The sequence below is a fragment of the Artibeus jamaicensis genome, unplaced genomic scaffold (assembly GCF_021234435.1).
Source record: "Artibeus jamaicensis isolate MK-2021 breed Jamaican fruit bat unplaced genomic scaffold, CSHL_Jam_final contig_335, whole genome shotgun sequence".
NCBI classification, from domain to species: Eukaryota; Metazoa; Chordata; class Mammalia; order Chiroptera; family Phyllostomidae; genus Artibeus; species Artibeus jamaicensis.
Genome location: NW_026521800.1, coordinates 1,974,781 through 2,000,746, shown reverse-complemented (window position 1 = coordinate 2,000,746; position 25,966 = coordinate 1,974,781). Strand labels below are relative to the sequence as shown.

Sequence of the window (25,966 nt, the reverse complement as noted above, 5' to 3'; positions counted from 1 at the left end):
GTCTTCAGTTTTTGACAGTTTGGCTGCGACATGTTGATGTGTATATATCTTTGAGTTGATCATATTTGGAGTCTCTTAACTTCTTACATATGTATATTCATCTCTATAATCAAATTTGGAACATTTTCAGCTATTATTTCTCAAATATTCTTTCTGCTACTTTCTCTTCTTCTGGGAGTCACATTATAAGTATGTTGCTACACTTGATTTGTGTCCCACTTGTGTCTGGGGCTCTGTTCATTTTTCATGTTTTCTTCTGTTATTTAGATTGGATCATTTCAATTGACTTTACCTTCACTGATGTTTTTTCTCCTTTCTGCCTACTTAAATCTGTTTTCAAGACCTTTAGGTGCAATTTTGAAATTTTCATTTTAGTTATTGTACTATAGAATTTCTGTTTAGTTTCTTTTCATAATTTTTAAGTTTTTTATTAATTTTCCCTGTTTAGTTAGATACCACTCTCATGGTTTCCTTTAGTTCTTTAAACACACTTATAACAGCTGACATAATATCTTTGTCTAGTAAATGCAATGTCTTGGTTTTTTCAGTGACAGTTCCTCTTGACTGCTTTTTTTTTCCCTGTGTGTGGTTCATACCTTTCTGTTTTGTTTATATGTCTTGCAATTTTTGTTAAAAACTGAACATTTTAAATAATAAATATGGTAACTCTGAAAATCAGATTTCCTGCTCCCCAGAGTCTGTTGTTGATGTTTGTTATTTTTGCTGTGGCTGATGCTGTTTGTTTAGTGACTTTCCTGTACTAATTTTATAGTCTGTATTCTTTATCATGTCTGGCCACTAAAGCCTCTTTGCTGAGTTAATTTAGTGGGCTGTTAATAATTGGACCTTACATACCTTGAACCAACAAGTTCTCATTTTTCTTAGGAGCTCTGTGTATGCATATGTTGGGTGAATGTCTTAACTGATCCAGCAAGAAGTTTACAGTTCTACTGTAGCCTTCATTCTCTGCTTGTACAAAGCCTCAAGGTCAGCCAGAAGTGGGAGACTAGGACTGTCTTGGGGCTTTCCTGGGCATGCACAAAACCCTGCATGTGTATGTGGCCATTTAGACTCAGAATATGTAAGAGTTGTTCAAATCCCCTATGAGAATGTCAGTCCCTAGGTTTTCCTTTTAAGTTTTGGGGGGCAGCCTTTATTATCTTCAGCTTGTACCAACCCCTTCAGGCAGGTATGACGTTAAACAGCTGCTTTTAATTGTTTTTGAAAAACATCATACAAATAGGACTAGTTGCACAGAGTGATCTCTGAATCAGATCAAATTAAAATAATCCGAGAGTGGAGATTTTTAGAGAGCTTCCAGACAGATTGAACAGTAATAATTCTTTGAAGTTGAGTTTCTAGAGAGTTCCAAACCCATTTTCTCCCCTTCATTGTTTTATAGGCTGCAAGTTTTTCTAACTACTGTAGATACAAAGCTTTAGGTTTTCAAGACTACAATGGAGACGTAAAGAGGGGTGTGGGAATAAGGCAAATTAAAATGTCACAAAGGTCGCTATTCTTAATGAGACTCAATTTTTGATGTATTAATCCTCCTTAGATTGTCGGAAGTCTTGGTACATTTTCATTTCTGGAAAAGTTGGTTTTGATCATGTTTACTAGTATTCTCATTGACTTTATGAAGAACCAGTTTTTTGAAGGCCCTCACTCTGCCATCCTGGAAGTATTTCCCAAGAGCACACACTGAACCACCACAAAGCAGTTCCAAATTGGGAGTCTGTCACGCTCCTTTCAGGTTTTACATTTTGTAGGAATAACTTGGTGTCTATCATCATCTTTCTGACATATATTTGTTGAAATTATGACTTTATGTTTATCCTTTTATTTCCATATTCCTTTATACACTATAGGGCATTATATTGGTACTTGAAAAAATATGTGTATAGAAAGGTATTTGTGGAGTTCACTTCAGCATAATAAAGGGGTGTTACAAAATACTTGTTACAAAATTAGGAAGGGCCTTTTTTGAAGGTTGAAACCCATCGCACTAGGCTCTCCTCCCATACCTCTCATACACCTACCCTAGTGCTGCATCTGGAATATCTGCTGAGAGAGCCTGTAGTTCCCTACTCAAATCCCTCTTGAGAATGAACAAAGAGAAAGTCAGGAGATTTAAAAAAGCAGATGTCATTGCAAATACCTCTCAGGAGATTAGGATGAAAAAGAAAGTTGAAGTCATCTGATAAACCCATAGAACACAGTAAGGTGTTTTTCATAATAAGATAAATGTCATTTTGGTTAATCATAAATTCTGCCTAAGAGAGTCATCATATACAACACTCAAAGATTACCAGTTTTCAAATAATTAGAAGCTAATAAAATATGTACCACTTAATCTATACTGAATATAAACTAATTTCTTTTGATGATTAATAAGACCTCTAGAAAAACTTTATATAAGAGCTATCAACCTTAGGATCTTATACTAATAAACAGCTTTAAAGTGCAAAACAGTAACTTTGGAACTTACAAAGATTGTTGATAGTATTTTTTAAACACTTTCTTCAATATCTATGGACAAACTTGGCCAGCATTAATTATAGAAAGTTTTTACACATTAGCGTTATTCAAATAAATACTCTCAATATCCAACACTTTCTTCATTTTCAGGTGGAATATCAATTTCTAATTGCTATGTCAGAGAGAGTAGTAAAGGGGGACAGAGGCTCATTTTCAAAAGTGAACCCAGCAGAGTTACAGAGGAACTTCTACTCATTAGTAATGGCAATAAGTATTTGAATGTGTGATATCTACTTCCTGAGCATTTTGGGAAGTCATTTGCTTCTTTCATTAGCACCAAACTTAGTATCCTTCTGACTCTTCCATTTTCTTGTCCCACAATGAAAAAATAAGTAAAATAGATAATCAAAAGAGGGGAGCTATCAAAAGAGGAGAAAAAAAGAAATTACATGATTATCCCCTAATTTTCTAAAATTCATTGTCAATGAAACTGCTATAGAATTCTCTCAACAAATATTCAAGAAATCAATACCTGGAAGCTGAAGAAGAAAGTGGAAAGGCTATACTCTCAGGACTAAGGAAAGACGCACTCCCAGATAACTTTGTAAATGGAAAGAAATTTAAGTACTATCGTATTGTACATGTGGTTGAATACATCTGGGCTGGCATTTATCCAATATGCCCTGGAAAGACTTTCCTGGCATTTATAGTGAGTATCCTTTCTGATTGGTTACAACTTCCAGTTTGTTCATGTCTGTGTCTGGGCAGTTATTAATTATTTTGACTATCACCTCTGCTGTAAATATACTTCATAGTTTCATTTTGGAAGTTACAGTATACACTCAAGTCTGCCCCTATCTTCAACCCCCTCAAATGGGTTCTCTCCTGCCACATCAGACTGTGCTTAAACTTCAACTTCTCAATGAACATTATAGGACCCTTCCCCATGCAGGACAAGCAAAAGCAAAAACCGTCATATCGTCTTTTTTCCTTGGTGAGCAGTTGGTTCCTACAGCAGGGGGGAGGGGGGGAAGGGGTGGATGCGCTGGCCTGGTCTTCACCTGTCCGGGCCTCCGGCCTTTGACTGACATGACCTTAGACAGACTCTAAATGCCCCTTCCTGGTTTAAGCACTCCAGCAGTCCCTAACAATGAACAGATGCATTCTGAAACAGTGTGGTGCTCCCGGATCCCAGCTCCATACAAGTTTCCCTCAGCATGCCCCAGTACCTCTGAATAATTCCTTTTCGTTGTCTTGCTTCATTACCTTTCCTATCTGAAAGTGTTTTCTTGGTCAAAGTTTTTATTTCCACTTTGGAATGTCTTACTAAGACCAACTCCACCAACTCCAACCAACTCCACCAACTTGTCCCAACTTCTTCCCAACATCTCTGATTCTACCCTACCCATTACCATTGAAATGAACAAAGTTTTAAAATTCCAGGATGTGCTGTCATTTTTCAAGTATATGTTATTGATTATGCTATTACAGTTGTCCCATTTTTTCTCCCCTTTATCCTCCTCCACCTTGCACCCCTCCTCATGCCAGCATTCCATGCCCCCTAGTTTATTTATGTCCATGGGTCATACATATAAGTTCTTTGACTTCTCCATTTCCTATACTATGCTTAATCTACCCCTGTCTATTTTGTACCTACCAGTTATGCTTCTTATTTCATGTCCCTTTTCCTCCTATCTCCTCCCACCTCCTCCCCACTGATAACCATCCATGTGATCATTTCTGTGATTCTCCATTTCTGTGATTCTGTTCCTGTTCTAGTTGTTTGCTTAGTTTATTTGTTTGTTTTTAGGTTCAGTTGTTGATAGTTGTGTTTGTTGTTATTTTACTGTTCCTAGTTTTGATCTTCTTTTTCTTAGATAAATCCCTTTAACATTTCATATAATGAGGGCTTGGTGATAATGAACTTCTTTAACTTTACCTCATCTTGGAAGAACTTTATCTGCCCTTCTATTCTAAATGATAGCTTTGCTGGGTAGAGTAATCTTGGATGTATGTCCTTGCTTTTCATGGCTTTGAAAACTTTTCAGCCCCTTATTGCCTGCAAGGTCTCTTTTGAGAAATCAGCTGATAGTCTAATGGGAACTCCTTTGTAGTTAACTTTCTCCTTTTCTCTTGCTGCTTTTAAGATTCTCTCTTTATCTTTAATCTTGGGTAGTGTAATTATGGTGTGTCTTGGTGTGTGCTTCCTTGGATCCAATTTCTTGGGGATTCTCTGAGTTTTCTGGGTTTGCATGTCTACTTCCTTTGCCAGATTGGGGAGATTTTCTTTCATTATTTGTTCAAATAAGTTTTCAATTTCTTGCTCTTCCTTTTCTTCTGACACCCCTATGATTCAGATGTTGTAACGTTTAAAGTTGTCCCAGAGGTTCGTAAGCTTGTCCTCAATTTTGAATTTTTTGCTTCTTCACTCTGTTCCAGTTGAGTATTCATCTTTTCCTTCTTTGATTTCAGTTCCAGTTTCCTTCCCTTGGCTGTTGGTTCCCTGTATATTTTTCTTTACTTCATGTTGCATAATCTTTATGTCTTCCTTTATTTTGTAACTGTACCCAATCATTTCCATGAGCATCCTGATTACCAGTGTTTTTAACTCAGCATCAGATAGGTTGTATATCTCCTCATCACTTAGTTCTTTTTCTGGAGTTTCAATCTATTCTTTTATTTGGGCCATATTTCTTTGTCTTATTTCACCTGTTATGTTGTAAGGGGCAGAACCTTAGGCATTCACCAGGATGGGGCAACCCGCTTCACTGGGTTGTGGCACTGTATGTGGAGGAGTTGTCCAAGAGGGAACAATGCTGCTTGCTTGGCTTTCACCCCACTTTCAGTTATTTCTCTCACTTTCCACAAGTGGACTGCGCCATTTCAGATGCTGATGCCAGGTAGGTAGGCTTGTGCATTTTCAAGGATTCCATGGGCCCCTCCACCAGACTCTCCTGTGAGACTGTGTCAGGGCAACTTGCCTGCAAAGTCCCCCATCCACTCTGGATGAAAGTGAAACTACCAAGACATGATCTGCTTCGGGAGGAAAGGTAGCCCATCCCTCAAAAAGAAGGGCCAAGAGCCCCTTCCTCAATGGGCTTTTATTGGGTTTGTTTGCACAAGAATACAGGTAGGGTTCAAACAATAGATAGCATTCAAAGAACTAAGAGGGCTTATTCTCAGTCAGGGTCAGGTAGCTAAAGAGCCATAAAACTGAGGAACAAACTTCTTGCTTGGACTCTTATCATTTAAATGAGAGCATTCTAAACAAAGCAGGTTTAACAGGATTTTACATATTCTTTCTTAGGCCCAATCACCCAGGGAACCTGCCCTTTTCAGCACAGGGCTGCACCGTCTTCCCCATCAAAGTTTTTAAGGCTTAAGTGGATTAGAGCCAGGAAGCACTTCTCCCAGAGGACATGAGGACTCAGCTATGTCAGAATAGCCAGGGGGCGAGTGTCCATCACTCCCTTTTTGTTGCAGCCCCCTGAGTCCTTCCATGATGGCCTCCCACGTGATTGTGTCTGGCTTAGGTTGCCCCTCCTCTAAGGGGTCATACCTGTCTCTGACTATCCAACCATGCACTGGGGGCAGGGGAGGAAGCAGAGGCGGCGTTTGCTACTAGAGACAAGCTTTGTCTTCTTGTGGCTCAAATTTCAGAGGTCACTCACTCAGCCTTAGCCATAGGGGGTAGTTACAATTCCTGACACCAGGCAGAGTGGTTTCCAACAAGATTGGGAGTTTCTCTCACTGCCACAACCCTCACAGGTTTTTACAGTTAGAGGTTTTGAAGCTTTCTTTTCCTGTGCTAGAACCCTTGGCTGTGCAGTCTGTCTTATTCCCCAGTTGTTCCTGCCAGTTTATCTTCATGCTAATACGGATAACCCAGCCCACTAGCCTCTGCCTTGTCACATGTCCTTGCCATCTCAGCTTCCCATCTCCAACTCTCCTATGAGTCTAAGTGAATGTTTCTTTAACTTATTGGTTGTTCAACTTCCATATAGTTTGATTTTTCTGGCAGTTCTGTTTGTTTTCTTTCTTTAAAATTTTTGTTTATTTTTTGAGAGAAGGGAGGGAGGGAGGGAGAAAGAGAGGGAGAGAAACATCAGTGTGTGGTTGCCTCTTGCATGCCCCCTACTGGGGACCTGGCTTGCAACCCAGGCATGTGCCATACACTGGGAATCGAATCAGCGACCCTTTGATACACAGGCTGACAATCAATCCACTGAGCCACACCAGCCAGGGCTGTCTTTTGTTTTTAAATTGGTTGTCATCCTTCTTTTTGGTTGTGCAAGGAAGTGAAGCATATCTGCCCATGCCTCCATCTTGGCTGGACCTGTGCTGTCATTTTGTCACTAATATCACTGCCTATATTAGAAGTCATGAGCAGAGCCAGAGTGGAGGGGCTGTGCTCATTTCTATGAATACACAAATAATTTGCAAGCCAGACAAGCACCTTTCTTCCATCCCCTGCCATTTTTAAAATAAAAGAAGTCAAATATTTGGTTTACATGTGAAGTTGGTCTAAGACAGCTCCTTCAGGGCTTTCTCTGGATCTTGTTTGTGCTTTCCCTTGGGCCCTAATAAAGCTGCAGAAACAGAGTTACAAGCTCATATCTCTTTCTTCCCTTTTAGGGATTCCTTTTCTCTGCAACCTTTCTGCACAGTTTGTAAATGAGATGACCCTGTGTAGTGTTTAAGCATCAGCTAAATTAAAGGCAGTAAAGGGCTCTGTGCTTCAATAATCCACTTTATTTTCCTTAAAAATATAGCACAGGGAGCTCTAAAGCCCATTGTGGTTTCAGCTATGTTCTCCATCCACTTCTCCACACTCCCATCGGCTCTTGCAATCTGGATGTGACGTTAGCCAGCTGTTAGAACCAGGGAAGATTTTGAACTATGCTCTACCATGTTTTAATTAAAAATAGCCCTCTTAACATTTTTTGGGGGGAGAGAGAAAACTAGTACATGTTTATTTTTAAAATTTCAAATGTAAAAACAATCATGAAAGTAAGTCATATGCTTTCTAACTACTCAACATTGTCAACATTTTGTTAAGCATTCTTTAACATCTTTGAATATTGTATTTATTTTTTATTGCTGCATAACAATTACCAAAAATTTAACAGCTCAGAACAATACAAATTTATTATCAAACCATTTATGCAAGTCAGGAATTTGGGCACAGGTTAACTGGGTCTTTTGCTTACAGTCTCAAAGCGTTAGCTGGGACTGTTGCCCCATCTAAGGTTCAGCACTTCTTTAGGTTCTTGGAAGAACTCAGTTCCTTACAGCTTTAAAACTCATATAAGTGGCCATCTTCTTCAAGGCCAGCAATATAATGTCTCTGTTACGTTGAATCTCTGACTTGTTCTGTCTCTGTCCTCTAAACCCACATTTAAAGTGCTCACCTGATTAGGCCAGGCCCACCTTGGTAATCTCTCATTTAAGTCAGTCAAAAGGTTAATTATCTTAATTGCAACTGCAAAATCCAAGGAGTGATATACCATCTTATTCATAGACATCAAGGGGAAAATTATACAGGGGTGAAGGTCATTTAAAATTCTTCCTTTCACACTTATTTATATACATGATGAACATATACACTATATATGGTGCTATAGTGTGATTTTTAAAAGTTAGTATGCCATAGAAATATTTCCTGTCTAATAAACATAGACCTGCATTTTTATGCCTGAATAATATTCTATTTTGAGTTTCAAATAATTAATTAAATATTGGGCAATTGGGCTGTTTCCGATTTTCCCTTCTTACAAATAATGCAACGATGAATATTCTATGTACTTGCCATCACATCTGTGTGATTATCTCCTGAGTGTGAATTCTAAGGACAGGGGTTTCCTGAGTCAGAGGAGAAACTTTAATTTCAGGGCTGTGGCATACCTTCGCGGGTCCCCAGCAGTGTGCATGCTGCTGCTTCATTAGGGAGGCTCTGCCTTCAGTGAACATTTTCTGGGTCCTTTGTACTGAAACTGCTGGATTATTAGCATCCTTGAAAGGACCTCCAGAAATCACTAACTGTCAGTATAGGAAGCACACGGAAAGTAACATAAAGCAAAAATGTGTTCACTTGCCATCTCCATCATTATCTGTCCCCCATTTAATTCAACTTGACTAAATAATTCTCAGTGAGATGGGGGCTTTGTTTTAATTTTGACACTGCTTCTTTAGAAAGGGCAATAAGGAAAGTAGATCACTTGAGAGATTTATAATTTTTACTTTAAAGGTACACTGCACATTTTGGTGGTATTATGGGAAGTCAGGCTTCATATGAGGACTCTGAGAAAATATAAAACTTTGAATTTTAAAAACAAACAGGGGTTTAATTATACCTGCCTTGCTAGATGCCCTCACCTTCTAGTCAACCATTACTTTGCAAGTGCCTCCCAAGAGCCAGCTCTGGTGCTGAGAATGTGACAGTGAACAAGACAGAGCTCCAAAGTGAATCCGTGTACTCCGCACATGCGAGATGAAACCACAGGATGAAAGCAGAATGGCTATTAAGAATCTAGGTAAAGAAGCTATAAAATAAGAATGAGCCTTCAGGAAGCATTTAGATTCCCCAGCCTGCAGAGTAGGAAAATGGAATTCAGAAATGTATGTAACTGTTAGCCTTTTCCATGGGGGAACTTGAAATATAAAAGACAAGTACGTGTACCCAGAAATACTTAACATCCAGCCAAAAGGGAACCCTCTTGGAATGAGTGGCCCAGAATAAACTCTTCCTGGACATTGCTGAACGGAGAACAGCATGACGGGAAAGAGCCCCATGGCTCCCTCTGCTCACCGCCATGCTGGGAGCCCAGCCATTGCCTTTCTGTGTGTTGACTGAGACCCAACCCCTGGAATTCTTAGGCAGTGGGTGAGGTAGATAGGTCATAGTTCTGTCTATCTCACTGCCTACAAGTTCTGGACCCTCTTATTAACCTCTTCTACCCTTAGAGAAGGTCTCAGTCATAGGTTAAAGTGGAAGAGATCATGAATAAATACTTAGATATCATAATGAGAGAAAATAAAGTTTTCCCCACCTCCTGGTCATTTGAAAAGAAATATTATTCTCAAATAAAAGTTTTTACCTGAGATCTTAAATGCAAAGCTTGTTTATCTTGTTCAAGGCTAATTTTGCCCAAGATACTTAAATGTAAATAAGGAGATTCTAGGGCATATTAATCTAGAGTGGTAGTATATTGGTGAAAGGCAGAGTTGGTAAACACCACATATTGTGTAGGAACTGTGCCCATGTGGTATTGCAAATATTTCATTGCTGTGTTTTCTGGATCTCTCTGCCTGATGGTATGAACTCCACTGTCCTAAAAGGAGGCTAGACACCATTGTTTAATACAGTGACCTTTCTTCCAGCTTCAGAGCAAAGACAGAGACAACTTCATGTTCCTGCCCCAACACCTCCATACCCTGATTCTGATCCACATCCGCACCTCTCTCCCCTACAGACAGTACCTTGTTCCCCACACCTGTCCATGGTGCTGCTCTTGATCTCTTGCACCCTTGGCATTGGAGACTCCTTTCAATCCATCTCTCTTTATTTCAACTCCTTCTAGACTGGTTTTTCCCCTCTACAAACTGACAATCTCTCTTAATGTAAAAATAATTCAAACAATCTTTCCTGCATAGCATAATTTCTAGCCATTGCCCAATCTTCTCTTCTTCCCTTCACAGTCTAGATCACTCTTAGGGGACAAATCTACACTGCATCTTTCCCCTTCACTCACTCCTCCTCTGGCTGTTCCCCTATTTCCCTCCATCATCCATAAATGACTTCTTCTTTATCCAATCCTGAATGCCACATGAGTATTTCAAAATGCCTCTTGGGTTTCATCTCCTGAATTTGCCACAGACACTCAAGTTCATCGTGTCCAAAATAAACCTGTCACCCACCCAACACTGCCTCCTTCAACACAAACCTTGTTCCATTCCTCCTTCATTCATTCTTGTAAATGTAAAAAGTCCTCCTCAATGCCTCTGGTTCCCTCACATCTCCATAAGCCATCACTGAACCTCCTGTAGCTCCTCTCTCCACTATGATGGCCAGGTGTCTCTGTAGTGAACATATTTTTGACCCATTGCAACTATTTGTAGTATTTAGGAGCAGGAGTAATTTGGCTCAATCTCTCATATTGTTTGTTCACACATCTCTCACAAATACAGAATTGCAGATTTAATTTTCCCAAGAATAAAGCCCAAATATTTAATTTGGGATAAAAGGTTCTCACTACCTGCCTCATCTTTACCTGCAGCATAACTCAGATCTGGGAGTTCTATTACTAACTAGCTGTGTAATCTCAGGCAAGAGTCTTAACCTCTCTGTGCTTCAGTTTCCTCCCTTGTAAACTGGAGAAGATAACAATGCCCTTCTGATAGGGCACTATAAACATCCAGTGAGTTAGTATACAGAAAGCTTTGAGAATGATGCTTGGCACATATTAAGTGTTATGTGTATTTGTCAGCATTGGGTTTACTGCCTACCCTCACCTATCATCCTCTTCTCTCATGAACACACATATGCAAAAAAAAAAAGCTACCCAGGCACAGCCACAGCATACATTTCCCAAAACACACTGTGGATCTATTTCATGTCTTCACAACTTTGTTCTTACTGCATTTGTTGACCTGTGAAAGTCCCACTTACTTTTCAGGACTCAGTTCAAGTATCACTTCTGCCATGAACTCTCTGCTTATGCCCTGAGAGTTTTCCACTGAGACCTATTGTACGCCAGATGAATTTCCACTGTAGTATACATCACATCAATTATTTTTAAAAGTCTGAGAGTTACCATTTTTGAGCACTTATCACATGCCAGACGTAGAGTGCTATACATATATTATCTTGTTTAAGCCTCATAGCAAACTTATGAAATGTTTGAACAATTGGTTTAAATTTGCCATTTCTCCTAGATTGTGAAGCTCTTTATGGGCAAAAACCTACATCTTGATCTTCATTGAATCTCTAGCACCTAGCATGGCGTCTGACACATAATGGGTGCATCGTTCAATAAACATCTCTGAATTGAGCCAATGAAAGTTGAGCTATACTCAAAGATATGACAACATGTACAAATTAATAATGCTGAAGGACATTTAGAAAAAGGGTAGTTAGTGGTTGGGCTTGAAATTCATCAGTGCTATAGGACTGCTGAAACTACTTTACCTCCCATTAAATTGTTTTTACTATATGAATATTTTCTGTAGTTTTCTGTAGTGTGGATGGGTTCATGTGCTCTCATTTGTTTCTGTAGTGTCATATAATTACAGGTCTTTTCAAGGACATAATAATACAATTCATGAGGACATTTTGTCCCATGCTCTTGCCTCCAGGGTCACTTGCAAAGTTGTGACAAGTTTTGCATGGCCCTCAGCTCATGGGTTATTCACCTTGATAAAGAGTAAAGAGACACTCACCCTGACAACCTTTCCTTCTTGCTGAAGAGCAAATGGAAATTTGCAACAATTATAATCAGGAGTTAATGTTATAGTTTCCATGACAATGGTCTGAACACATAAACACAGGTATTTTATTGCTTAACTGTTACAAAGGATATGCTTTATAAATGTAACATACATAAATATAAAAGGAATGCAAAAATGTATGTATTTTGTTTTCAATTAACATTTTCCTACCCCTTTAGCATGTAGTATGTTCTGTTTCATTAGGCAGCAGAGAATAACTAATATCAAAACTGTTTAATGTGCTAGTTAGAATATCTCTGAGGAGACTTGAAACTGAGGTTAGCTGGAAAAGAGCACTGTCCAGCTGTGTGAGTGCCCCTAGGGCTACCAATGGGCAGGGATCTTCCCAGCAAACTGAAGTCTAGAGCCCAGGCTATCTCTGGGAGTCCTCAATTAGTTTAATCCATTCAGATAATTAGTAGATGGTATATTCTCAGGATTTTGGTCACTTTTTAATTTTTTGGAGTATTGAATGTGATGGGAAATTGATTCTCACTGGAGGGTGTTTTCCAAGGAACTACCACTGCTGGAATGAAGCCTGGATGACGAGGCCTGATCTACCTGTCGGGTTTGGAGGTTGGCAAGCTGTGGACAGCACCCCCCAGGAAAACAGTGACGGTAAACCTGCATCCTTCCTGAGGGAGCTGTTTAACTGCTGATCTTCATTTCACTTTTATGATTGCCCTTGATGTGTGGGAAACACTGCGAGAGGGAACCAACCTTGAAAACATACTTTCTGTACACATATGCAGTGGTACTACCTGCCAATCAGGGTTAATTTTATGTCTGTTTTTTTCTTTTTCTGTTTTTTCCTATTGTTGTTCTAACACAGTTGTCCCAAATTTCCCCTGTTGCTCTCCTCTGCCCCACCCTTTCCCGTTTCAACCTAATCCCCACCCTATTGTCCATGTCCATGGTCATTTATGCGTGTTCTTTAACTTAATTTCATTTCAATGGTTGGCTTTACGGTGATTGCTTCATAACTTGTAGGGAAAAAAGCATAAAACTTTACATACATACATAATTCATCTACTCCTGCTATGATAAGCAGTTTTGAAGACAGGAGAAAAAATATCTAGGTAAGCACTTTTACTAGGCTACAAAACGTATTTCCACCCTCCCTGGTATACAGTAGTAAGAAATAAGGCAGTAGAGAAATAAGGGACTCAAAAAGTTTGTCTTTCCCCAGAATCTAATTTCTTTTCATATTATGTGATTTCTTTCAAAATTTGAGTATCTGTCATGTAACTTGCAAACTACGCTTAGCAAAGAATAGCAGTATGACTCCCCCACCAGATTTTAATAAAATCACATCATAAGCCTCTATTTATCTTTAATATGACAATGAAAGGCAATGGCCTGGGGACATTATGTTTATTTCCTTAGGTTGATATGAGATATTGGTTGTGTGTATATGTATACAAATACATATATATAAACATTCATTATGTATTTATATAAAAACTTAGTGGATTTTAAAGGAGAAAGTTCAACACTTTCTGGTGTTCTAGGTTATACAGGGTGGTGAAAAAGTAAGTTTACAGTTGTTCATATGAAAAAATAATGCAATAATTAATAAATACTAATAAAAGAATAAACTCTGTGTTTTGCACACTGTCAAAGTAAACCTACTTTTGCCACACCCTTTATCACGAAGAGACTTTAGAGATGACTAATAGCAGTAAATCTCTTGTTAACTAGAGACAGCTGACAATTTTAAAACTTTGTAAATAAACAAACGTGGTCCTATTGACTTTCTCTGTGCATATTGGGCATTGGTCAGTGTGTGTGATTAGAGTCCAAATTCTCTTGGTAGGTGTTCTTAATGTCCAAAACACAAAACAAACAACAGCACAACCCCTGAGGATATATTGCCATTTCCGACATCCCAGATGCCAACTGTAAAAGCATATAAATATTATGTTATCCAGTAGCATGGCACCCACACTTGAGTATGTGTTTGTAGGTGGAAGAATAAACACAGGAGCAGTGATTTCCTGAGTTTTTTCATGAGTTCAAATTTCACTTTGAGGAGACATTTCCAACAAAACAATTCTGATTACACACACTGGTCTTCTGCCCTCCCTGGCATGGAAAGCACTGGGCTAAATCAGTGACAACCCTGAGGAGCACTTGCCTCTGTGGAGCCACCTCAGCGCTATGCCCTGTCCTAAATGTGAACAGACTTGAAGACACAAACTCATCCTGTTTTCCTTTGTGTAATGCAGGGATGTATCGGTGTGGCCCAGCCTCTGTTCAAGCCATTAAGCATGGTCATGTTTGCTTCCAGTTTGATGCACCCTTCGTTTTTGCAGAGGTAAGCGGGAAGCTGGGGAAAGGGCTCCTTTACCCCCAGACCTCTTAACACCTCAAAGAATAAGATACTGAGGTTTTTTCCTCCTAGATTTCCCAGGTGTGTGGCATATGCTTTGTGCTTACACAGTTAACTAGACATCATGCCAACCTCCAGGTTATTAATTGTAAATGCAGTTCTTAGCTAACATTTTTCTTTCCTGGATGTTTTGAGATTATTTTTCCCTCATAAGCAATTGCTTTACTAACCACCACACTTTTTAACTAGAATGAGTAAATATTTATTATTAACATGCATCAGGCACTGTGCTGTGGGGAATGCAGGGTCCTATGTCCTTAAGAAATTTAATTCTTGATGCAGGGTAGAGTACATAAACACATCAAAAGTTAAATAATAGTACATGAGATGCTATGAAACTAACTGTCAGATAGGCAACTTAGGTGATAAATGATCTATATTTATACATACAGATTCATTAACTGAGAAATGTGGGCCAGGAACTGAAGTAGGAGAGCAAAGGCCATAAGACCATGTCTCGGGTGGGCGGGTAACATGGGGACAGGCAGTAATGACACCCTGGTGATAGCCACAGTAAGATGAGCAGAGTGTTGCCAGCGCCTGTAAGAAGCATCCAGATGCTGACTGTAGGAATTAGTGCCTGAGCTGAGTCTTGTTAGGTGATTAGTGGTTATTTGGGCAAAGGGGGTAAGAAAGAAGCCAAAGGAAGGAGAAAATTTCAGACAGGGAGGATGACTTGATCACCCAAATGGTGTGTGGGAGACATTCAAAGCTATCTATTCAAAGCTCACAAGAAGACTGTGACATCACTCCATGCCAGAGAGGACTGGATAAATGGCAATCAAGGGCAACGGAGGAAGCAAGATTGGGAAATGTTCAGGAAGCACAAAAAGCATAAATATTTAAACAGCAAAATCAGAAATGTGAACTACACAAAACGAACAGCATTTCTTCCACGATATCTCCCATTACAGTTTCTAGAAGCCTTGGGAGAACAAACTTATCATATTTGGAATTTTATTTCCTCAATTTTGCCTTGGGATTTGAATATTTATCTAAACTTCTGAGTTGCCATCTAATAGTTTATGATGCTATGAGAACCTCTTAATAGAAAATCACTCTAAAATGCACAAAGCCTTGTTTTTATACTTTTCTTATGTTTTATTGCTGCTAAGAGGGAGAAAGGAAGGAACCTCCCTCCAAGAGCAAATTGCCTAATAACTGTTAAAGTAAACACTTTTGCTGTTAATAAATATAGATTGGGGTGTTTTGAATGTCACCAGAGTTTGCAAATTATAATCACTCCACTTATCATTGCATACTTGTCTGGCAGAGTATACGGTCTGTTGCTCTGGTACAGCCTGAGTACCAGGGCTGAGTCATTTATAAGAAATGTTTGAGCTGTTGAAAAGGGTATGAAGAATCCTTTCTCAATGGTACCTAAAGTAGGACACCACAGTGGGCATCTCATGACTCAGGCTTTAGACTGCATCCTCCTTTCCCATTCTCACTTCCTGGCTGCGTAAACTTGCCTCTCACTACCTACCCAGGGGGGTCATCTGGATTCTGCCGTTTCTTGTCTCTTGGCATGCATTCTTGGTCATTCCTTACTCATTTCCAAGCCAGAGCAAACATCATGTTTATTGACATTTTGCTCTTGTCAGGAACTTGGTCTCCTTTAGTGAAGCAGAACCCCAAACAAGAGGGGTTATGCATAGAAAGCATCTTACCTATGTCCCTTTTCTTCTCCTCCTCCATTTTGGAAATTTAGCCTGAGCATTTATAGTTTCTTTTCAGGGCTTGAAATTTATTTTTCTCCTCTTCCCTTCTCATGCCCTCAGTGCAGGAGAGAGTTTCTCAGTTCTGGAGGGCCATCTGCCTTTTCTTTCACCAGCTCACAGTGCCCTCAGGCTTCAAGAGGTAACAAGGGAGCAGAGCAGTCCTAAAAGTCTGAAGTCACCTTCTGAATCACCATGTTCATTAAGCTCTCAGGAATTGCTGCTTCTCTTCTAGCTTAGCTTCTTCTAATTGGATCTGTTGTCTCCTTCACACCATCCCACTTCAAACTCACGCATGTATGTACATATACACACATGCACACACACATGTGCATGCAAACACACATACCCCACTCATGTACACAGCACACACACTCCTGTCTTCCCTCCCGGCACTGAGCTGGTGACAACTGGTTCCTGATGACCACAGTAACCACCCTGTGGCTCCAGAAGCTCCACCTTCCCAAGCTCTGGGCCATCAGTTCTCTGTGTCCAACATGTGCAGTTGCTTCTCTGCAGACTCTTTATTCTCTATTCAAAGTTGTTTATATTGTGACCATTTACTAGATGCAGCCAATTTTGGCACCTTTTTCTGACCTAAAATTATTCATCTATTCAATTAAATAACATAAAACTTGGAAATTATCTTGACTTCTTTTCTTAATCTTCCTCAGGCACCTTGCCAGAAACACCTTTAAAAATTGTCATTCATCAGCTATGTTTATGATGGTTGATCATTACCCTTTGAGCATACAATGGACCGAGCCCTGTGAAGTTGCCTGCTAATCCATCTCCCTCCTCCTCTTACCCCTTTTTCTATCTATTCTCCACAAATCAGCCAGAATTTTATTTTCAAAATGTAAATAAAAACTTGTCACTACTCTGCTCCAACCTCTAATATATTCCCACCACCCTTCAAATAAAATTGAACATAAATCTTTACCAGATTTGCTGTGATCTGGCCCCCAGCTTCCCCTTCACTCTGACCCCTTGCTCATTTCCTTCCAGTTATACTGACTCTCTTACTCTTCTGAAAACTTCCAAACATGCTCTCATTTTAGAGTCTTTACACATACTGTTCCTTTTGCAGTGAAAACTCTTCCCTGTTGTATGTTAGGGGACTGTTCTGTTCCCTCACTGTATCCTGGTCTCTGTTCAAGTCACTTCCCAAGAGGCCTTCACTCGCCCCACCTTCCTCTGTTGTTTTTAATTTTTCTATCCTGCCTTAAGGGTGATTGTAACTCTTTCTGTATTCTCATTGCTGAAAGCAAGCTCTGGCACATAGTAGTCATGAATAAATACTTGTTGGATGAATGAATGAATGAATGAATGAATGAATGAATGAATCAAGCAAGCAAGCAAGCAAGCAAGCAAGCAAGCAAACAAAAGCTGACCTGAGTACACTGCTGAGAATGGTGTCTCAGAAAGCTAGGGACTAGATGGCATGCCCCCAGCACTGATGGGGCCTGGCAGCACGGATGCTACAGGCTGCAGGAATGGTGAGCACAGAGCAGACATAGGGCAGTTGGAGCAGGCAGGTTTGGCCCTTTGAAGGCAACCACGAGGCTGATGTGGTCCCCGATGAAAATGAGTTTGACACCCCTGGACTAGATAATCATGAAGACTTCTTTCCATTCAAAAGAAATTGGCCTTAAACATAGGTTTTCACAAGTAGTATTGATCCACCTACCAGCTCTACAAGGATAGTATTATTAAACCCAGAGACATTCAGTTACTTTCTTAAAGTTACACAGCATTTATCCAATATTTTTTCCAGCATCCCCTGCACTTTTGACTATTCTACTGTAGACATGCAATTGGTTTGGGGTGGGGACTTATCACTGCTGCTTTTTAAGTCCCTCAGTGACTTTAATGTGTGATCAGGATGGAGAACCATCCTGATTCTCCACTATTCTCCTGATAGTATAGTGGCTGAAACTAAAAAGAAATCTGGTGGGTGTTATGTTAATTGGAAGTATTAACATGACATGTTAATATCATGTTAATGACATTCCTGTTCCCCCACCCACAGCATACACATGCAAAAGCCATTTCTTATGTATTTCTTCTCTCCTCTCTCCACAAGGGACAGTGCTATTGGGCTGCCCTGAGTTTTCACCTACATAAGTTTCCTAAGCTGTGCCCAAGGGGAGACAAGGATCAAGCCACTTTCATATTTAGCCTTCTCTCCCTGGGTAACCATAAGCCATTATAAAGGCTGTTATTAAGAGGATATTTGTCATTATTGTTGCTATAATTTGCAAGTGAAGGAGGAGCTCTTTGTGCTTGCATGGCCTGTCCCAGAGAAAAAGGCAAAGTTTTCAGGAAGTTCATATAACGGTTATTTAACTTTCTTTTCTTTTTTTCAAAATGACAGACATTTTTTATGGGTCTGCTCTGTCATCTTCTGTCCTGGTTCCTGATTTCACATTTCAACCTTTCATGTCCTATGGCTATTGCAGCAGAGCCCAGAGACTCCGTTGAGTAGCAGGGTCACCATTTTTCTCCCCTCAGAACTCTGAGGCCCAAACAGGGAAACAGTTCACCATGCACGGTGCTGATCATGGTCCTGCAGGGTGCTTTGGGAGAGGCCGTGAGCTGTGAAGGTCAAGAAATATACCAGGGGCTGGAAAATTCCTTTCCGGAGTCAGAGTCAGGGAGCAGAAGTCAGGGAGCAGGCAATGAGCCAGCCTAGGGTTTACACCTCTTCTCTACCAGCTCTCAGCCATGTGTCCACACTTTGTTGACCTTCTGAGTCTTGGTGGCTGCATTTGTAAAACTGGGATAATAACGCATACCTCACATGATTGTTGTAGGGGTTAAATTAAATAATTTTGAAATATCTCTGAAACATCATCGGTGTTTAACAAATGTTAGCTACTTACTTTCTCCCTAGTAGAATCAAGTTTTATGTAAATTCCAAACATTTTTTGAGAAAGTAGAGACTTTTAAACCTCTTTAACCTCAGCTTTAAAACATAAGACTATTATCAAGTTTCTCCATTAGATTTTTACTGGGTTTTGAAATTTACAAGTCATGCTCACCTAGATCCTATCTAACTCAGTCCTAAACTGTTGCAAGACCAGTATAACTGTTTTTATTTTATAGAAGCAGAGACTGAAGATCATAGAGGATAAGGTAACTTGTAAAAAGTACACATGCAAAATCAGAATCCAAGTATCTTACAGTTAATCCTGTGTGCTTTTTGAATATGTTCTTCAGAACATGTACAGGGACTGGGCACTCTGCCTGTTGTAGACTTCTTTCTTTCTTTTTTTACACTTTAACTGTTTTTAGCTTTATTGGGGGCATAACTGATCACTTTAAACTGCACACATTTAATGTATTCATCTGTGATGCTATCACCACAACCAAAGTACTACACATATCCATCACTTCAAAAAAACTCCTTGTGTTTTTTTGTGAGTTTTATGTTTGTTTGTTTGTTTGTTTGTCTATTTGGGTTTTTTTTTTTTTTTGGTAAGAACACTTAATGTGAGATCCTTTAGTTCACTAATTTCTATGCATCTTTCAGATTGAAATTTGGCTGTTACTTCCTAGCCCCCAACCCATCCTGCCCAACCCCAGAAGCCCCCATGGTATCTTAGACATTTCCCTGCTAGGTACTCATTGTATGTATTGCAGGGATTCTCTGGCTTGGGTATCCAATAGGATTATCTTGGACATTTTTTTAAAAAGGTAATAGATTTAGGGTTGCATCTAAGACCTCCTTGACCAGACATCTATTTTCTTTAATTCTACCAGGTGATTCAGATACACAGAATATTTCTTACTAGAGTATAAACTCTCCAAGTGACTGAATTTATGTTGTTCATTTATGTCACTAGAATTCTAGTACCTTAAAAATATCTGGCAATACTAATAAATAATTTGTTATTTTTATTATTGATAATATTTATGAGTGTTTGCTCTATGCCAGGCACTATATGATAAGTAATATACATGTGTTTCTTTTAGTTAATTCTTTGAACTATCCTGAGGAAGAAGCTACTATTGCCCTTTTAAAAAGAGGAGGGAACTGAGGCTTGGAGGAGGTTGGAAATACTTAGTAAACACATTAGATACTATTTTCAGCAGAAGCACCTGATATAGCAGTGCAATTTGTGTATCCTGCCTGCTTCCATACTAATAAATGGAACACAAGGTAGTGATTATAAAGAATCTAATAAGGGACTCTGGGGGAATCAGCCTTCGGGCACAGATATAGATACTGTCTCTCAAATACAAAGTGATGAGGCAGAACCTTGGAAGGGAGTCACCCAGCATGGCCCCAAGATCTTATTTCCAAGCCCCACAGATAGCATGGTTTGGTTGCTGAATCATCAGAAAGTTGCCTGAATTTTGTCTGGATAGTCTAAAATTATTTTTCAATAAAAATGCTTTTGGCTGCAAGTAATAATGAAAATGACTTAAATGGTAGGAGTTTAAGTTTAATTTTTCTCATATAAGAAACCCTCAAGGTTGAAAGGTTAGTGTATGTTTTACAAACTTCAGTAAAGCCTTGACTGTGGGGATCATGGAAAGCTCTGGGTTGCTCTGAAAGAAAAGGATGTAGCTCAGCACTGGAGCATCCTGATGCCTGGCCTGTGTCACAGATAGGAAGTCACTGTAAAGCTAGTAAATAGAAACAGAATGGTTTCCTACAGACAAAGATGTCAGACAAATGTGCTGTATATTTCCATATTGTTTAATCTATACACAGGACATATCATATGAAACACTAGACTAAACTCAGAGGGAGGAGCAATGAACACTGGTGGCAGAAATAATAATAACTTAAGATACACAGATGGCACTATCTTGCTGGCAGAAAGTAGCAATGATTTGAAACGACTTCTGATGAAAGTGAAAGGGGAAAGCACCAAAGCAGGACTATATTTGAACATCAAGAAGACAAAAATCATGGAATATGCAGCTTTAACATAAACAATGAAGACATTGAAATTGTTAAAGATTTTGCTTATCTTGGTTCAGTCATAAATACAAATGGAGACTGCAGCCCATAAGAAGATGGAGATTTAAAGAAGAGCAATAAAAGAATTAGGAAAGATCACCAAGAACAAAGGTGTGCCATTAGAGACCAAGGCTGATTATCCAGACCCTTGTATTCCCAATTAATATGCATGGACGCAGAAATCTGACAGCAAATAAAGGTAATAGAAAAAAATTATTTATTGGAAATACAGTGTTGAAGGAGAGCTCTGTGAATACTCTGGACAAGCAGAAAAATGAACAAGTGGGCTTTAGAGCAAATTAAGCCTGAAACATCACTGGCAGCAAAAATGACAAAACTAAAGCCGTCCTACCTACTTCAGGCACATCATGAGAAGATTCTTTGAAATCAACAGTTATAATGGGAAAAAAAGAAGGAAGTGGGGAAAAAAGGGAGACCAAGTATGAGATAGGATACATAAAATAAGTCATAGGCAGGAGTCTACAGGAGCTGAGCAGGGCTCAGCAAGACATGGGGGACACCACTCATTCATGGAGTCACCAGGAGTCAGAAGTGACTCACTGGTGCGTAATGTACTCAAGACATCTGAAGTAGGTAGTCCTGAGGTTGGCTTAGCCATTTAATGGCATTGTAAATCCCTCCAATGCTTCTTATGTTTCTACTCTACTGTCTCTGTACTATTGGCAATGTTGCTCTTCACTGTCTCAGGATGGCTAAACCATCTCCAAGCATCATTTCACATTCACGTGAAAAGCAGGAAGAGAAAGGCAAACTCTCCCAAGTCTTCTCTCCTCTTATAAAAAAGAAAAATCTTTCCCAGAAACCACCCAACAGACTTTCTCTTTTTCCCAAAAGAATGTCACACAGCCATTACTACATTAAAAGAAGCCTGGAAAATATAGTAATATACATGGAATTCTCAGCTCTCTCTTAGGTGAAATTTACCAGCAAGAAAAAGGAGGGAAGGGGAAGAAGTCACTGATATTTAGACAACTGATAGTCTCAGCACTAAATATTCTTAATTTAAAATACCTGATCAATAATCTAGCCTAGATTCTCTTTCAGAACAGTTTTAAAATAGTTTAGCCCCATGAATCCAAGGTCGTTGAAGAAACACGTCAGTTCTAGGGATTTTAGATGACTAAACCATTGAGAGCCAGAGATTTTGGTAACAAAGACATTTGATGATGGCTAATGCTCCCTTTTCCCATTTTTAGGTCAACAGTGATCTTGTTTACATCACAGCGAAGAAAGACGGCACTCAGGTAGTGGAAGCTGTTGATACCACCCATGTTGGAAAATTAATTGTGACAAAACAAGTTGGAGGAGATGGCATGAAGGATATTACTGATACCTACAAATTCCAAGAAGGTAATTTACTGTAATTCAATGACATTTCTTTGCCCCAGTCCATTTAGTACTTACCCATGGTACCTACCAGCTGTGTTCCAGAGGCTGCACTGGTGTTTACAGCATATGGGAGTCAGAGCAGTATAAACTCTCATGAGTGAAAGACACATCACTCCCACAATTTTTCATTATAGTTTGTGTTTGCTTTGAGCAGAATTCCCCTTCACATGATTTGTCAGAATGATTTGATTTTAAGTCATATCTACTTTAACAGCATATGGAATAATAAAAGAACAAAAATAATTTAAAATTATCCTATTAGAAAATATTGTATAACTAATATAATTTTAGTTAAATAATATAAATATTAATAATGATTCACATCTGTTTTACTGCTTCATACACTATTCTTATATACACTGAATTCCACTGAATTATCATGGGAATCCCTTGAGGAAGATAATACAATATTAACAGGACAGTGCAATCATACTAATTTAGGCCAATTAAGTTGAAGGCCCATTTCAATTATAAAATAGTGACAAGGTGGTTTTGTTAACTTTTATTGTGTGGAATATCTTAAATGGAGCTGTTGAGTTCAATTCTCTTTTAATTGCTATTGATTGCCTACTCTATACCTGGGAATATGTTTAGTGCTGGGGATCATCTTAGTGAGCAGGACTCAATTTTGGATTCTGGCCAAGTGATAGGATCATTATGCAGAAGGAGATTTGATAAAAAGAAGAGAGGCACTCAGTCCAACCAGGAGAAGCAAGGAAAGTGAAGATGGGTGAGAGAAATCACAGACCATAGTTAAAGAAAGCTGGCTCCCAGGCAGTGGGAACACGGCCAAAGCATGGCAATATGAAGCACCTGGTGTGCTCAGGGTCCTGCAGGCATCAAGCTCAGAGTGCCCAGTAGCTGAAGACAAAGCTGCCCAAGGTCAACAGGAGACAAGAGAGGAAGGAGCTTAGGTGTCTTGATGGGGATTTTGGAGTATATTTTTTAGATGATTCACCATCAGAGATCTTAGGAGTAGTATTTATTTTAGTAAATGTATAAAAATGATAAATAATTAGCATATATCTAATATTCATCAGTATTCCTGAAGTGCTAAGGAGTACAGAATTTGTTTTAAATATTTTAGACACTCTTGTGCTCTTATTTACAAAAGTAATTTGCACTATGACGAGGAAGTTTGCTGAACTAAGAACTCTTGTGCATAGTATTAGAAATTCAAAATTTCTGTCACTGACCTAGTGAATTGTTGCTGTGTTTCTAAAATCATTTATCCTTCTCTTCTTTTGGTTATCACACATTGTACAACATAAATACAAAAGGGGTGGGTTTTTTGGCTTTTTCTTAAAAAGAGGGAGAAATAATTAATTTGAAGGCATAGCAATAGAAACAATCCAAAAAATAATTTTGTGCTAAAAAATATAAGCATGATAAAATAAACCAAACAAGCAATGTTCTCTTCTTATAGAGTTACAGGCAAAAAGGTTTGGAAGGAAAAAGAAAAATGCATTAAAAAAAGTAAAAGAAACTAACTGCAACATTCATTCCTTTGTGCATTCATTCAACAACTGGTATTAGCCACCCCCATATTTTCAACACTGGGTATGAATGGAGACATGAAGATCCCTGCCTTCCCATCTAGCTGTAGAGACCAGTAGGAAGCAAACCATCACCAAGTTGCGAGATGTGTGTCCTGAAAAGGGGGTGGACAGCAGCTATAGAACACAGAGAAGGGAGTCACGGGCCAGGCTCAGAGATCCTGGAGGACTTTCCTGATGGGCTCACTGAGATAGAAAGACAAACAAAAATTGGCTAGGTGAAGCATGAGGAAGGAGCTCTCCAGGAAGAGGCAGCAGGATAAGCATTGTGAATAAAATCCCCTAGGGTGGAAGAAGTCCTAACCAGACAAGAGAACAAGACATAGGCCTACCAGGAGCCATAGAAGCCATCAGCTGTCTTATCTAAATCACACAGCAGAATGGCATTACCTGTCAGCGGCAGAGGCAACAGTGAAGTCCAAATAAGGGTCAGATGTCAAGAAAGGAAGGACCTAAAGACTACTGGAAAAGCTCCTGACTACAAAAAAGAAATCCAGAGCTTGGCCAGTAGTGGACACCAGATTAAAACAAATAAAATGTGCCAGCTTTGAATGTGGAAAACATTTGTAATCCAGGCCTCCAGAGTCTGGCAAGATGCCAAAGCTCAGATAGGTGGACTGAGTGGGGGTCTGGTCTAAAACAAAATAGTCCCTAAATTTGCATAGATAATTGTAAGAGACACCCATCCCACTTCTGGGCTAGACTTTGATCCCAAGTAGATGGACCGTTAACTTTTTAATCATAGATGGCATATGCATTTCAAATTCTAGCTTTGGGAATGACCGAGTGGAGTACTATTTAGAGAAGGATGCCGAGTCTGCTCTCAATGTAGTGGAAGAGTGAGTGATAACTGATGTCTGCCATGGGCATCCAGGAAGGCGCTGCCAGCATCTGTGGCCCTGAATTGGCCACATTGATTCTCATTGTTGAATCTCTCATATAAATTCTCTATCCACAAATTCTCAATTGAGGCCACTAAAACTTGGCAATGTATAAACACATAAATAAAGAAATTATTACTAGATTTAGGAATTTATTGTTTTAATTAACTAAATTATGGATAGATCATTTTTCACTTTGATGAACTAAAGTTTTACATTAATTTTACACCTTCTATACTATAAAACTTTGAAAACTAGAATCCTTAAAACTTGTTCTGTGACAGTGTATCTCCTTCATGATGGTGTCTGAATCATATTTCCTCATTGCTTCATCAGTGATTCCTTCTGTCACTTGTATTTTTTCTCTCCTGTATGAGCTCCTTCCCATTAGAATTTCAGCAGGCTCAAGTGCCACCTATCTTTTAAAAGTTATACAAATTCTTTTTCAACAATATATCCCCCACCAGACATACCTGAACTTTCTTTCTCCTCGCTTCCATAGGCAGGTGTCTTGGGAGAGCTGCCTACACCTGGCATCCTGTCATGTTCCTTTTTCTTTTATTTCTCACCTATCATACCCCAAGATCTGCTACAGCCTATCCTTGAAATTTCCCAAGATTACCAAGACCACCAGGTTGCCATGTGGTATAGTCATTTTGTAGACCTAAGCTTGCCTGACCTTCCTACATCTGTTGATGCAATTGCTCCCTCCAAAGTCTTAAAACTCTCTATTTTCTTTGTTTCTATGATATAAATGTCTCCCACTGCCATCCCAACCTGCTTGGTTCTTTTTTCTATCTCCTTCTGATTCTAAGCTCCCCTTTTCTTACTCCCTCTGAATTTTACTTCACTCAAAGCTCCCATCCTTGGGTTTCATGGCCACTTCTTTTACATTCTTTCTATACACATCCAAATAAACACTGATCACTCCCACGTTATTCACTCCAGTTTAGACTTCTCTTTTCAGCTCCACATTTACCTACATGTCCCCCAGAAACCTGAAACTGAACCTTCCCAAATGTCACCTTTCCCACTCCTCCCACCCCACCCCAGATCTATTTCTCCCCCAC

At 39.3% G+C, this 25,966-nt stretch overlaps 1 protein-coding gene across 1 annotated transcript in view; it reads left to right on the top strand.

Moving 5' to 3' along the window:
- Nucleotides 1-25,966, top strand: part of F13A1 (coagulation factor XIII A chain) — a 187,340-nt gene that overhangs the window by 122,303 nt on the left and 39,071 nt on the right. The window contains exons 10-12 of the mRNA XM_053664120.1: nt 12,479-12,582; nt 14,193-14,281; nt 22,267-22,420. Coding sequence (XP_053520095.1) covers nt 12,479-12,582; nt 14,193-14,281; nt 22,267-22,420 — 347 coding nt within the window. The remainder of the gene's footprint in view (nt 1-12,478; nt 12,583-14,192; nt 14,282-22,266; nt 22,421-25,966) is intronic.